The 15,173-nt window shown below is 42.2% G+C and overlaps 1 protein-coding gene across 2 annotated transcripts in view; it reads left to right on the plus strand.

The window, feature by feature from the left end:
• The window catches only part of Clint1 (clathrin interactor 1), a 54,578-nt gene that overhangs the window by 23,720 nt on the left and 15,685 nt on the right, over window positions 1-15,173 (plus strand). For both annotated transcript variants that reach the window (XM_008767689.3, NM_001415157.1), the window contains exons 2-6: window positions 3,771-3,875; window positions 4,392-4,488; window positions 6,566-6,674; window positions 7,499-7,663; window positions 11,792-11,969. In XM_008767689.3, coding sequence (XP_008765911.2) covers window positions 3,771-3,875; window positions 4,392-4,488; window positions 6,566-6,674; window positions 7,499-7,663; window positions 11,792-11,969 — 654 coding nt within the window. The remainder of the gene's footprint in view (window positions 1-3,770; window positions 3,876-4,391; window positions 4,489-6,565; window positions 6,675-7,498; window positions 7,664-11,791; window positions 11,970-15,173) is intronic.

Consider the following 15,173-nt stretch of genomic DNA (forward strand, 5'->3'; position numbering starts at 1 on the left):
ATTTATATATGTGTCTTGGTGCCAAAATAGGTCAGAAAAAGGTATCAGGCCCCTCTAACTGGAGCTCCAGGAGCTTGTGCACAGATAGCCCAACATGAGCATTGGGAACTGAATTCCCTCCTTTGCAAGAGCAGAAAGTGTTCTTAACATCTGAGCTGTCTTTCTTCTTCATCAGATACTTTGTATTTAATATATGTTAAACAAACAAACCAACAAAAAAGAGGCAGTAACTTAGAGGAGATTTCAACACAAAGTTCCTTGAGCAGATCAATGCCTACTGCACTTGATGTCCTGTGTTACAGTGCTGCGGCATTTAAAGAAACCTTTTTCTGAAGCAGGGGCTTGCTGGATATTCCAGGCTGCCTTCAATCTCTTGATCCTGCTACCTCTGTCTCCCAAGTGTGGGTGTTTCCGGAGTGTGGCTACACCAGTGCAAAGGTTGGCATTTATCAGGGAGCAGAACTGTTTCACAAAAGTGGATTATCCGCTGTCCTTTGGAAGTTCTTCAGGCGTACAGAGCAGTAAGAGGTGACTTAAATGTGGATTTTATTCTCAGTTCGGGTTTAAAATGTTGAGTTGTAGGTATTTACATTGTTCAGTGCTGGTTCACACAACATTGGTGCACACACTTCAGTTACTGTGCCACAGCACCTACTATGCAAACCAAGGCCCACAGCGTGTAATGATGTCCCTGTTGTTCATCCGAATGTCCTAACCTATAAAGTGGTTAAAATGTAGTCAGCTGTGGTACAGAATTTGATGTGCATTTTAGTAGTACTTTATTGTTTCCCTTAGAGTGTAATAATGCTCATCAGGATGAACTGGGACAATAGGAAGAAGTATAAAGAAAACAGTATTATTTGAAACTGTTGCTTGGAGCGAAGTTATTGGGTCTGTTTCTGACTGCCTTTCTGTCTTAACTGTCACCTGAATCTAACAGAACAGGGGGTCTTGGTACTCCGTGATCTTGGGGTGAACAAAGTTGTAGCTTAGACTACAGGATGGTTCTGTGAAGATGCAAACCCATCTGACCCAATTTGGAAGAAGAGGCAGAGTGGGGAAAGCACTTGCTACCACATTGCTCTTGCGTTCACAGCTGGACCTGCGTTGTGTCCACACTTCCCTTTTTCTTGGTGTATATTTTCTAGTAAAACATGTTTTTATGCTACAAGGGTAAAAACTACTTGATTGGCAGTTGCCCAAGTTCTGGGAACCCTGCTTTTCTGCTCTTCAGCAAAGCCAAGTTCAGACATTTCCTTGGAGTTTCTGTGTCCAAAAACTGACTACAGGGCCCCCTCTAGTGACTGAATTCAACAAGGACATCTCTGTCAGCCCTGGGAAGATTTAGAATTAAGCTATTAGTTGTTTTTAATTTCCATTTTTAAAGGGAATTGTTTTTCATTTCTAGAAGGTTGCTAATGTTAAGAATCGGTCCTAGATGGAGGCTATCCAAACAACAAGGGTCCAAAGCTATATTTGCCTTTTTAGAAATTGGTGCTTTTAAGTGGGTGCGGGATGAGGCTGTGCTATACGGGCGTCTTTGTTGTTAGTTTCAGTTGTTTCTGACTTAATGAAGCCTTTTTTTTTATTCAGAGTTCTTTATGTTATCAACTTCATTTTGATCATTTTTGAAAGCAGCAGTTTTATTGAAAAAATAGCTTTAAAACAGCATGCTCATGAAAGTATTAGTCTTCTGCTGTCCCAGTAACAGCATCTGATCCTTCTGTGGACGCCCTTTATACCCAACGCTATGTTTTAATGGCTCCTGTCGTTTTTCAGTTAAGGAAATGAGGAAATTCTTAAATTTCTGGATCTCTGCCATCTCTGCTAAACACACACTGCTCCAACATGCAGGCCTTCAGCTCCCAGCCTTTGAAGGGTTCTCATTGACCCACGGCCTTTGTTGCTCAAACAAGGAAAGTAGTGTTCCAAGAGCCCTGCACTGCTGAGTGCTCTGGTGAAAATATTTCATGTACATGGAGTACAGGATCCTTCATCTTTTAGTGGAGGTCTCTGCAACAAAATGCAAGGGTGGACTGTAGTGCTGCTGGGTGTTGCTCATTTTCCCAGCTATGTTCGGATGCTTTTAATTGCCATGACCCTTCAGCCACCAGGATAAGCAAGAGGTGAAATCTACCATTTTGTATTATCTTTAATTGTAGATCTGGTTTTGGCCGGCTTGCCTTCATTTTTTTTCCATTGGTGATAAAAACTAAGGAGAAGAGCAATACCATTATTTATACATAAGTCATGGTCAGCAGGATCATCTCTGGAATATTAGAAAACTTCGTTAAGAGTCTTCGAGGGCCGCAGAAGTTGTGAGCTCTCAAGGAAGTGACTTGTAGTTGCATTATCACACTAGTTGTACAGTTGAGGGGTTGTGCCCGGGTTTTAGAGGACACTTTTCTTGGTAGAGCATTGCTCTGGGTGTTGCTGTAGGAGTCGCACTGTTTGTTCTGACTCGACAGTTGTATAAACGTAACTGTCTCAGTTCTGACCGGGTCTGTTTGTCAGTGTCTTACCTAAGCTAAAGAACTTGAAAGAATGAATAGCAACAGACGAGGTCTAAAAGCGCTGAGCTTCCACCCTGCCTTATTTGATGACTCTAAAAAGCCACATAGTAAAAGAAGGGCAGGTATGTGAGCAGTAGATGTCTAAATCTGATTATTCATTCATTTATTATAAGTTTTGATTTTATGCCGAAGATTTGGATTGCAGTGTTCTTCTGTTATAATACTCATTCAGTAGTGATCAGAACTATATACACCAGATGGACATGCTACACTGTCACATTTTTATGGCTTTTCTTCCTTCAGACCCCATACACATGACTTTTTTAAAAAAATCAAGTGTTTTGCTGTCTCATGTTTTATTCTTTGAAAGCATGTTTTCTTGTTATGAGATGGTTCTCATTAACAGTGTTGCCCATATTCCAAGCACCGTGGAGCTCAGCACCATTTTTTATGCTGTCCTTTGAGGTACATAACCTCTTCCCAGCTGAAACCAAGGTTAAAACAAAACTGTTTTACCAAAGGTCATGGAATAGGATTGGAGTCAGGTTTTCTGTCTCCTGTGTTCTTGTCAAAAAACTAGTAGATGTCTGAAGGAAAAGCTTAAATGTAGTTTCCAATAAAATATTAGGTAGCCGGTGAAGGTGTGAGATTTGCAATAACTAATAATTTAGTTTTTGTTAGAGAAAAACAGTGATATACAAGGAAATGTTGGTAATAGTTTTAAACAGTGGTAGAATACTCTTTGTGTCATGTCTTTTTTAAATGTCACACACAGTCACTATAAATTAATCTTCTGTAATTTAGTATAAGAGAACAGAAGTCCCATAAACATAAAACTAACCTCTTATAAAGTTTGGACAGAGAGAAACTCGGATATCCTGGCTCATATCCTGGCTCCACGATAGATCCTACCATGTTCATTTGTCTTTGAGACATTTCTCCTGGACTTGTGCCAGGACTGATGGCCCTCTATATTCTTGAAAGCTAAATTCTTAAAATAACTTAAATGTGTAATGTATCCTTGGTATAGCCTTTGCACAGATCTGCTGCCCCCTACTACGTAGAGGTGGCTCATTAAGACATGTTAGTGGAATAATTAATAAAAATGTAAATGAATGGAATAATTAATTAAAAACAAGACATACATTAGTATCATGATCTAAGTCTTCAGATGTTGCTCAGTTTTGATGCTAATCCTTACGTATCTATATGTGTATGTGCGTGCATGCACATATGTGCATTTTTTTTCCTCTACAGCACCAATGTGGTTATGAATTATTCAGAGATCGAGTCCAAAGTTCGAGAAGCAACGAATGATGATCCTTGGGGACCTTCTGGGCAGCTCATGGGAGAGATTGCCAAGTAAGTGGTAATTTGACTCAACAGGGCAGAAAGAATCAGTGTCTTTACACAGAAAGTGAAGTTTGCCTTCAGTTTTAACCTGTTTAACTATCAGCCATACATTCTGCATAATCCATTTTGATTAGTGTGGAGAGTTTTATATAGGTTCCATTCCCATTAAAAATTGGCTTTTAATGATGCATCAGCCAAGTTTAGAGGCTCTCTCTAGCTTTCCTTACAAACTTTGAAGAAAACGTATAAAATATTTGAAGTAAAAAAAATTAACAGTTTTTTCTTGGTAACAATGCGGGACACTGAGGCCATGAGGAAAAGCTTGCAGAATGACACTGTGAGTCCTTGTAAATGTTCTGTGTGCTATAGAGAATAAGAGGAGGAAGCTGTTTTAGGAGGAATGCTATTAAAATCTGATTCAGGCTTATTTGTTTCTAAGCTGTTTGGGCAGTCCAAAGAACTTAGAACAAGCCTGCCATCTGCTGTCACTGCTACCACTGCTTAAGGACAACTCCTTTCTTCCAGGGCTACTTTTATGTATGAACAGTTCCCAGAACTTATGAACATGCTTTGGTCCCGAATGCTAAAAGACAACAAAAAGAATTGGAGAAGAGTTTATAAGGTACGGTGGGAACCCACATGAGTGCGTTGACAGTCATGACTGCAGTCCACTGAGTTCTAGACTTTCCCAGGACACACCAAGATGGGACTGTGTCTGCTTCCAGTTTTCCAGTCATAAACAGTTCTTTGTACTACAGAGTGTTTTCACACTTATGTTCTTTTAAATATTGAAGATTTTTATTGTTTCTTAAATATTTTTCCTACTAAAACTGGGTAGGTGTTGTTGTTTTTTTTTTGTTTTTTTTTTTTGTTTTGTTTTGTTTTTTGGTTTTTTTTGGTTCTTTTTTTCGGAGCTGGGGACCGAACCCAGGGCCTTGCGCTTCCTAGGTAAGCGCTCTACCACTGAGCTAAATCCCCAGCCCCACTGGGTAGGTGTTTTGAGTATTGACTCTCTACTCATATGCATGTTTGCTCTGTGAACATCGAGATAAAGACCAGCCTCATGCTTGTCAGCTCTGCGTGAAGCTTTGTTTCGTGGTGTGGTTGTGTGATAGTGGTGTTTAGTCCATCGAGGTCTACAAGCAGGGCTGGACTGCGGCTGAGACCAACCCCCCTGGTGTTTTCACCTGTGCAGACTCTTCCTCCGCTTCATCTAGTTTAGGTTAGTTTTGACTCTGTATTTCTAAAGCAAGCCGATGGTCTTTCTCTGCTCTTGTTTTCCTGCTCTTCAAAACTAATTTCTAACGCATGCTGTGTGCCAAATAAGATTCTTACTAACACACAGCAGACCATAGCAGTGTTCACATTTGCAACTTGAGACATTTTGGCTCTCAGAATTAAAAACCTGTTTTAACTAGATTTCTGTTGTTAGTGTTACTGTTGTTATTGAGTATCTGAGTGTGGTGTGTAAGAGACCAGAGTGTTGCCTCCTGTGTCTTCCTCAAATGTTCCATGTTACTTTATGAGCAGGGTCTCATTGCACTCAGCTTTCTGACTCGGTTAGCTTGCTTGAGACCCCTGTCTCTTCAATAAGATTACGGGCGGCAGCCAGGTTTGCCCAGCTTTTTATGTGGGTGATGGGGATCCAAGCTTCTGTACCCAGGTTTGCACAGGAGTACTTTATCCATTAGTCCTTCTGCTCAGCCCCCCTCCCTGTTCTAATTTGGTGGGTACTGAGGAGGACAGAGTCTCTCTTTGTAGCCCTGGCTGACCCAGAACTAAGTATGTAGACTATGCCTTGAGCTACTAGGAATCTAAAGGCACGTGGTGCCATGTCCTGCAAATTTTGTGATTTTTTTTTTTTGTGATATTTGTTTCCTAAAATATTCTCTGAGATTTATATAAATTGTACAATTTTTCTAAAATGGGGCTTTTAAAGATTGTTGTACTACTTTTTCAAAAAAAAAAAAAATAGGAAATCTGTTTATGATGACCACCGGTCTATAATCTCAACATTTAAGAGGCTGAGGCTGGAGTATTACCATGAACTAGAGGCCAGCCAGAGAGGTATGATGAAACCCTGCCTCAAAACCAACCCCCAGATAGTTACTAGTAAATGTAAGTTTGCACCCGTGTCACTGCCCTGCATAGACCCTCAGACCCAGAGTCATGGTGAAATGAGGCTTCATTGAGAAAGCAGATGAATGGTCCCTGCTGTGTTCACAACCTCAGAAAGATGCACACACGCACGCACACACACACGCACAACTAATTCCAGCACGGCCCATCACAGTGCTAACCTCAGACCTGTTAGCTTCAAGCATGCCCTTAGTTAGCATCCTTGACTTAACATTTCTGCAAAGTTTTCTGCAATACTCAAGGTTTTCTTTTGTTGAAAATTTTTGAAACCTCATTAGCATCAGAATTAGGTTTTGTCAGAGGACACTGCTTCAGGGGCTTGTAGAGACAGAAGGATCCTCCCATGTAAGTGACCGTTGCCTCGGTAGTTTATAATTATTTTCTGTACTAGATATCAAGGAACGTGAGGTTGAAGTTCAGACTGTATTTCGGTCTAACAGAAAGGGGAGGGCACACTCCTCACCACGACCGTCTAGTAATGTTGGAATTTGTGTTTAACTGTGTACCAAAGCTCTTCCAGCTCATTCCATTCAGTCATTTGGTGCTTTATATTTCCACAGTCGTTGCTGCTCCTAGCTTACCTCATAAGAAATGGATCGGAGCGAGTTGTTACAAGCGCCAGAGAACACATTTATGATTTGCGATCCCTGGAAAATTACCACTTTGTAGGTGAGCAATAGAAAACCCTCATAAGCAAATTAAAACAGTAGTTGGAGTTGTCAGTCACCTGAACCAGCTTGGAAGCTTCTCTGCTCTAATTAGCATGTGACTCTCGCTGGTTGTGTGACGAGTGCAGAATCCAAGGCGTGGGGCCCTAGAGTATTAATTAGTGAAGACAGGAGCTTGCAGAAAGGACTGGCTAATAACAACAGAACCAACCCAACATGAGTGTTGGGGTTTATATTAAAATATGCACCAGAGACTGGTCCCCTGTGGTGTCCATAAAGGAACAGCTTTAATCATGTGGGAAGAGAAGGTTAGAACGCCAAAACACACACATGTGTTTGAAGCCAGGCCCCCTCCCAGCAGAGAGTTTGTACTGTGCGAGGCCAGAATGTGTTCTGAATGTGAAGGCAGCACGGGGCGGGGAGCGGTTCCTTTGGAGCCTGCCCGCCTTGTGACGACTGTAAAATGTCAGGGTTTAGTTGCACTAGGTCCTAGTGATATCTCGGGGAAACAAGATACTTAGGGTGCTTTTGGGCCATCAGAGTGTTAAAAGTGAGTGGTCATTTCTTAAATGATAGAAAACACTTCGAGCTGTATGCATTCCACACATCATCATAGGTAATCCTTTTAGTAGATCATGGATTGATCTTGACTAGTTCTGTTGTCTAGGGTCATTAAGTCAAATTAGAATTTAATGCCATAATCTGCCTCCTTAAAAAGTTTAAAATTTGACATTATTTATGTAAGCACTTTTGTTTCTACTCTTGTGAGAGTTTGATGCACACTAAGAGTTCTTACAATTCGCTTTCTCCTTTACTGTCCTCAAGATGAGCATGGCAAGGATCAAGGTATAAACATCCGACAGAAAGTGAAGGAGCTGGTTGAGTTTGCACAGGATGATGACAGACTTCGAGAGGAGAGGAAGAAAGCAAAGAAGAACAAAGACAAGTATGTCGGGGTCTCCTCAGACAGCGTTGGCGGATTCCGATACAGTGAGTATCAGGGCTAAGCCACTGCCACATGGCCCTCACTTACTCAGCCTCAGCTGTATTCTTGTAAGAGTCAGTGAAATACTAAAAACCAAAATGCTGGGGGGTTTTCTAGTAATACACAGAATTCTAAAATATATATGGTATCATTTTGACTCCTGTTTTCCCAGATCTTCTAAATCTTTCTGATTTTATTATGAATCCAAAATATAGGGTGTTAGCAGATACTGGCTAGTTAGATAATCAGAGAGTAAAAAGGGTGCACACCCTCCTTAGGATTAGAGTTCTTACAGAAGCAAATTCTTAACAGTTCCAGACAGCCAGTTTGGCTTTCTAATTCAAAGCCAGTTTAGCTGTGGTTCCAAATAGGTAAGTTTCCTGTAAGTCCATGAAACCTCACTTCCCTTCCCTTAATTTAAGCAATGTATAATCCAGTCAGAAAAATGACTGACTGTGTTGCCAGATCTTCTTGTGTGTCTGTTGTTTCTTTGCTGTTACGAAGGAGTGAAAATTACAGTGAAGAGCAGTTTGAAGCCAGATGTGGTAGTGCACACCTGCAATCCTAGCACTTTGGAGGTTGGAGCAAGATAGTAAGTTGGAGACTAGTTCTGGCTGCACAGATAGACCCAGATTCTCTCTCTCCCTTCACCACACCTCTCCCTCCCAGAAGGTAGCTTGAACTTGAATTGTTTCTACTGTTTATTGGGTTGTTTTTTTAAAGATTTATTTATTATGTAAGTACTGTCTTCAGACATATTAGAAGAGGGGATTGGATCACATTACAGATGGTTGTGAGCCACCATGTGGTTGCTGGGAATTGAACTCAGGTCCTCAGGAAGAGCAGTCAGTGCTCTTAACCGCTGAGCCATCTCTCCAGCCCCCCAATGTTTAGTGTTAATTAAATTATAAATTGTACATTAGATGCTTGAAACACAAAGATAAAAATTCTTTTTGGGCCTGTCCCATCCTCTGTGAGCCGTGACAGTACCTAACCTCTGTGTGTGTGTGTGTGTGTGTGTGTGTGTGTGTGTGTGTGTGTGTGTGTGTGCGCGCGCGCGCGCGCGCGCAGCCTTAGTGTACGTCATTGAGGCTCACCTGTTCCAGCACCTGCATCTGCTATGTGTGTGTTTGGAGTCTTTGAGGTTGCACATTTCTCAGTGGATAGAGGTAAAAGAACTTCCCTATTGCCAGGTGTAGTGGAGCACACTAAGATGGGGGAGGTCGAGTTCAAAGCTAGCACAGTTGACGTGTGTAATTCCAAGCCATCGAGAGATCTGTAGTAAGACCTTATCTCAAAAAAAGTCTGTCATCTTGTGGTGGCCTGTAAAATATCTTCATTCTTTTATTCCTTTGCTTGCCTGCTCTCAGAGGAAAAAAATACCTCATTAATTAGTATTAAAAGATGTTTCCAACAGCAAAAAAACAATCTTTCTTATGTCATATATCACATAGAAGCCAGGCTATATACTGGTCAAGAGTGTGTCTTTTCTAGTAAAGCATGAAATTTTGGAGCGGCTTCTCCAGGACAGTGAAAAGGCTTTGGATCACGTGTTCAAGTACTCGTTTTGATCTTTGGCTTTTTCTGTTGCTAAATTGCTGCTTGCATCCTACTCCCTCCCTCTAAGTGCTGCTGTCCCATTCTGTTACCAACACTACATGAAACTGGATCCAGGGAATTCAGAACGTGAGTGAGCTTGCCAACCAGGTCGCTGTGGGTTGGCGCAGCTTCTGAATTAGGATGGGGCTGAACAGCCCATGTTTGTGTTAACAGTCTTTGTTAGTTTTTTGATGCTTTTTTGGACCTTCAGTAGCTTTAACTAATTGGTGTGGGTTTACTTCTGGCATTAGATGATGACCTTTATCCACTCGGTAATTTATTCTTTCTACAGCAATTAGGTTTGAGCCCTGGGCTTCACATTGTTATGATATATAATGCTTCGAGGGGGTACCTGGTGGACCCATGCCAAGGTGTGCCCCTAAGAAATTACTCCATAAAGTAGATCTGGTATAAAGGGGCTTTACTGGGGAAAAGGCGAGGAATGCAGGCCTAGAGAAGGGGTAGAGGCAGACCAGTGGACATGTATACAGACAGACAGATGAGGGCATAGAAGAGGGGGCACAGAGAAGGACAGAAAGAGAACACCGGAAGAGAGAATGAGTTGTAGGGAGTCCATGCACCCCACATCTGCTGCAGCTGACATAAGCCGTTGCTGTGTCCCTGGGATGAGCCTAGTGTAATGGCTGTAAGCTAACACGTGTGACCTGGGCCTTTTCTTTGAACTGTCTTCCTAGCTCCAGATTCTAGCAGGTATTCAGCAATGTATGTTTAAGAACTTAACCTAAGGGTACCTGTGCCATCATTCACTGTGAACAAGGGCTTTAGCTGCCCTTCTTTGTCATTTCCCAACCTGTCCCATTCTCATTATTTCTGTTTCTCAAACCTTATGTGAGTTCCCTCCATCCCAGTTTGGCTTTTTAAGTTCAGTTTGGAGATGGAGATAGGCAATTTCTGTTTGTGTCCATAATTCATCTCCACTGAGCCTCAGACAAGCACCAGCACAGATCATGGTGTTTGGGTTTTACATCGCTGCAGTCTTTTCTTTTCTTTTCTTTTTTTTTTTTTTTTTTTATTAACTTGAGTATTTCTTATATACATTTCGAGTGTTATTCCCTTTCCCGGTTTCCGGGCAAACATCCCCCTCCCCCCTCCCCTTCCTTATGGGTGTTCCCCTCCCAACCCTCCCCCCATTGCCGCCCTCCCCCCATAGACTAGTTCACTGGAGGTTCAGTCTTAGCAGGACCCAGGGCTTCCCCTTCCACTGGTGCTCTTACTAGGATATTCATTGCTACCTATGGGGTCAGAGTCCAGGGTCAGTCCATGTATAGTCTTTAGGTAGTGGCTTAGTCCCTGGAAGCTCTGGTTGCTTGGCATTGTTGTACTTTTGGGGTCTCGAGCCCCTTCAAGCTCTTCCAGTTCTTTCTCTGATTCCTTCAATAGGGGACCTATTCTCAGTTCAGTGGTTTGCTGCTGGCATTCGCCTCTATATTTGCTGTATTCTGGCTGTGTCTCTCAGGAGCGATCTACATCCGGGCTGCAGTCTTTTCTTTACTCCAGACTCACACAGAGGTTCTCTGATGCACCAGCACCAAGTCGGAGCTGCTCAGAGCATTTATAGTTCTAAAGTGTGAAGATTTGGAGAATTAGAATTTTTTTTAATAAAATTACAGGATTCTTCCCATGCCTCACTCCATTCATTTGCATTCTTGGTACTAAAGGATGTGGTCCTTTCAGCTAACTGGGTCATGGGGCTCAGACCAGAGTTCTTTTAGGGAAACAGTGCTTAAGTGGTTAGTTAGTCAGTCAATTTCCTTCCCTCCTCCTCCTTTGGGTCCATGCGTCTGTCTGCCCTTCCTTCCTCTTTCACCTGTTACTGAGATGGTGATCTCATTGTGTTGTGCTGCACTGCATAGCTTTGGACTCTTGCTCTCAAATGATCACTGAGCTTCGCTCTGGTGTAGTTTACCGTCATGTCTTGCTAGCTTGCTCTGTGTGTGTGCTCACTCCTTCAGCCTTATTCCCCTCCCCTTCTCCCTTCTCTCTGCACCCCCAAACTCGCTTTCTTGCCTTTCTCTGTTGTTTGTTTGTTGGACGCACATCCACTTGTGCAGAGCCTGGGCTGCCCTAGAACTTGCACTCTCTGCCTCCATCTCCTGAACACAGGGGTTATAGGCATGGACCACAGCACATAGCCTTACTTTCTGTTTAAGATATTGTCATTGGCTTATATTTGTCTAAAAATGAAGAACCATTAAGATAAGAATAAAATAGTCATTGAACTCATTGGATGACTTTAGAAAACTGGAAAGATGTTCATTTGTCTTGTGTTTATAGAATGGCTTCTGTATCTACTCCTGTAGCAGTGTTCAAGGGCTTCAGATCTGTCCTGTCCATCAAGGCTGTGAAGTTACCTGAAGACAGGCTTTTGATTGGCATGGGCTGCACCATGTTGTGTTTGTGTGGCACTGTGGGAGATTCGTTTTCCCTTAAAAATAATTTTCTTAGGAGAAGGAAGGACACTGGAACCTTCCAGATTTAATATCCTCAGTTGTTTTTCTTCGTTGTTTACACAGATGAACGGTATGACCCTGAGCCCAAGTCCAAATGGGACGAAGAGTGGGATAAGAACAAGAGTGCGTTTCCATTCAGTGACAAGCTAGGGGAGCTGAGCGACAAGATCGGGAGCACAATCGACGACACCATCAGCAAGTTCCGGAGGAAAGACCGGGAGGACTCTCCGGAAAGGTGCAGGTACGCTGCCTCTCCACCGCCTCTCCACCACTTCTCCACCACCTCTCCACCGCCTCTCCACCGCCTCTCCACCACTTGCTTAAGGGCTTTGCTTTACGCAGCCGTTTGGTTTGGTTTGGTTTGGTTTAATTTTGATGTATTGCTGTTATCTAAAGCTTAGCCTTTTTTAAAAACACACTTTGTTAGAGAAATCTATATGACACAGAAAATTTGATCATAAAGTACAGAAGGCACTACATACCCTTTCTCTTTCTCATGGTTTCAAGATAATTGTGTTACATTTCTTTTTTCTTTTTTTTTCTTTTTCTTCTTCTTCTGCTTTTTCTTCTTTTTTCTTTTTTTCGGAGCTGGGGACCGAACCCAGGGCCTTGCGCTTGCTAGGCAAGCGCTCTACCACTGAGCTAAATCCCCAACCCCTGTGTTACATTTCTTAACTGAAAAACTAGTATTGATAAGCTGTAGTTACAGTGTACAGTTTAGGCTGGAGGTTACCATGTTGAACATGCAGTATTCTCCAGTAACAAATGTCGCCTCCCTGAAAATGCCCTCTATAAAAAGAAAAGTGGAGCCATTTATAAAGTTGCCAGTCACCTAGTTTTATGATACTAGGTCAGCCCTAAGTGCTAGTAATATTGACTCTTCCGAGCGGTCTGCACCTCCTGTCTGTCCCTAACCGTTCTTGTCCTCTACATTTTTCTTCAGGCATCTCAGTCTTGGCCTCGAGATTTTTACCCTCTCTAAAATTTATAATTGTCATCTTACATTTGGACATCAGACGGTTCCATGGTCTAAAATAAGGTGTGGGGGAAGGGGATAATGAAGCCTACGTTGGAGAGAAGGTTAAAGGCTAAAATTTAACTACCTGAGACTTAGTATTGCCGTCCTGTGCTCACGTGACCAGAGCAATCCTGCGCAGGGGTGCACCTGGAGTAGTGGTAGGCACCTGGAGTCGCACAGGCCTGTGTTTATAAGCTTCATCTTCTGATGTAGGACAGTTATAATAAGCTGACATCAAACAATAGAAGTAAAACCTGAGGCCCACTCAGTCTGCATGGACCTGTGGAAAATGAGTTTGTTGTTTGTTTGGGGTTTTTTGTGGTGCTGGTGCTGGTGCTGGTGCTGGTTTTTGTTTTTGTTTTTGTTTTTTTTTAACTAATTAGCATCTTTTTCCTACCCATACATTTATAATAGTTCAGATTACAGTTCATGGGAATGAAGTTCAAATAAAACTATAGCCAGATTTTAAAAAGGTTTCAAAATACCTGTGTTCAGTGTATTCAGTGTGGTTCCAGAGCCATTAAATCTCTAGAATGCCCTTTTTAAGACTTGTAAGGGCATAATCTTTGAAGGAACAGTAGTATCAGTAATAGGAACGTATCTGCTTTCTACCAGAGGCCTGCAGGTGTAACACTGCAGCCTGAGAGAGAGTGTCTAAGTACTCTCCTGTCTTCCCTTATTAATATTCTACACAGGCTCTTGTGTCCTATGTATAAGTTTTTGACCTGACTTGAAGTGGGGGATGAGGTGTAGGGTCTTAGTGATATAGCAGTGTGTGGTCCTACTCTATTTTACCTTCTTCTGATATCCTTAGGGGCTTCTTCTCCTCTTCCTTGAACTCTGCTTGCTTTTTTTTTTTTTTTTTTTTTTTTTTTGCCTTCCTTGTTTGCCTGGGTGATGCTGATGATGGCCAGTCTGAGGCAGGATGGGTAAGAGTTCTACCTCTTTGATCCGGAGAATTCAGATTAAAGATCCGGACTATATTCCAAATACCAGTTGGTGATGTGTGCATGTTGCATTTTCAAGTGTTGGTGAGAAAACAGCATGCTGTAGACAGAGTTACATGTGACTCAGGGCTTTGTGTGCAGCCTTCTTGCCAGCCTATAAGCTATGCTTTCTGACCCTTGATGTATCTAAGTCCCAAAGTGACTTGTATTAAGTTGAGATTGCTTTAGATTGGAGTCAGAGTTCATCAGTGATACTCATAGTTTAAGGGGAAAGTCAAGCATTTTACTTTAGGATATTCATAAATTAAACTGCCTATCCTACAACTAGGGAATATAAATAATGGAACATACTTCAGGTTCTTGTCCCTTGCTTGCGCGCTCTCTCTCTCTCTCTCTCTCTCTCTCTCTCTCTCTCTCACACACACACACACACACACACACACACACACACACATTGTCTTTTCTCTCCCACTCGCCTGCTCAATCCCAGACAAAAACTCAGTGACTTAACATTAGAGAATAGACTCCTTTCATTCCCAGCATGTGGAAATCCTGGATTCTTGCTTCCTAGAGGTTCGCTTTTATAGAGCTTTTGATTGGTTGACTTGAAATGTTAACATGAGTAAAATAATTGTTTCAGAAATATTTAAAATATAGTTAAGTTTCTACAGTTGACAGTTATGTAATGCTTGATGTAACAGTAGCAAAGTGCAGCACAATTGTAAAAACCAGTTGCTTCACATTCGGGTTCATTTTCAGGTGACTGTTGACACAGTATATGGTTTTAAGCTGACCGCTGAAATTTCACTGTCGTATTATCTTCTTTCCTCTGCGGCAGTCTCTGATAGCTCAGGCTGGCTTCAAACCATTGTGGAGCCAAGGCTGACCTTAAGCTACAGAACCTTCCTTCCAAGTGTTAAGATTACAAGGGTGCACATCCCCCTGCCTCATCTTTGCCACACTGTGTTATGTTTCTCAGATTAGAGCATGAGAATCTATAACAGAATTCTTAAAATGAGCTGTAGAAGCTGGGCATAGCATCACAGCCTCTAACCCAGCATTTGGGAGGCAGAAACAGGAAGATCAAGGAATTCAAGGTCATCTTTGGCTATATAGTGAGATAGGGACCAACTAAGACTGCATGGCTTCACTTTGTCTTTTAAGAAAATCAGTAATGCGGGGGGCGGGGGGGTGAATGTCTGTTGCCTGAGATGCCCTTCTGACATCGTGCCACTATTTTATCTGCTAGTTAAGTTTACGTCTGGAACAAGCACTGAGGTACTTTAGGCATTTTTTGCATATTAGCTCACCTCGTCGTCGTTGTCATGTGTCCCCCCCCCCCACCGTGTGTTTTAGATTTAACTAGGGAATTGTGCGCGTCCCTCTCCCTCCCTCCACATGCACACAGTTATTCAGCAGCCTAAATAATACTGCGTCGATCCTGTCAAACAACGTGCAGAGTTTTGGAGTTGGTGCATTT

This window comes from Rattus norvegicus, chromosome 10, assembly GCF_036323735.1.
Source record: "Rattus norvegicus strain BN/NHsdMcwi chromosome 10, GRCr8, whole genome shotgun sequence".
Taxonomy (NCBI): domain Eukaryota; kingdom Metazoa; phylum Chordata; class Mammalia; order Rodentia; family Muridae; genus Rattus; species Rattus norvegicus.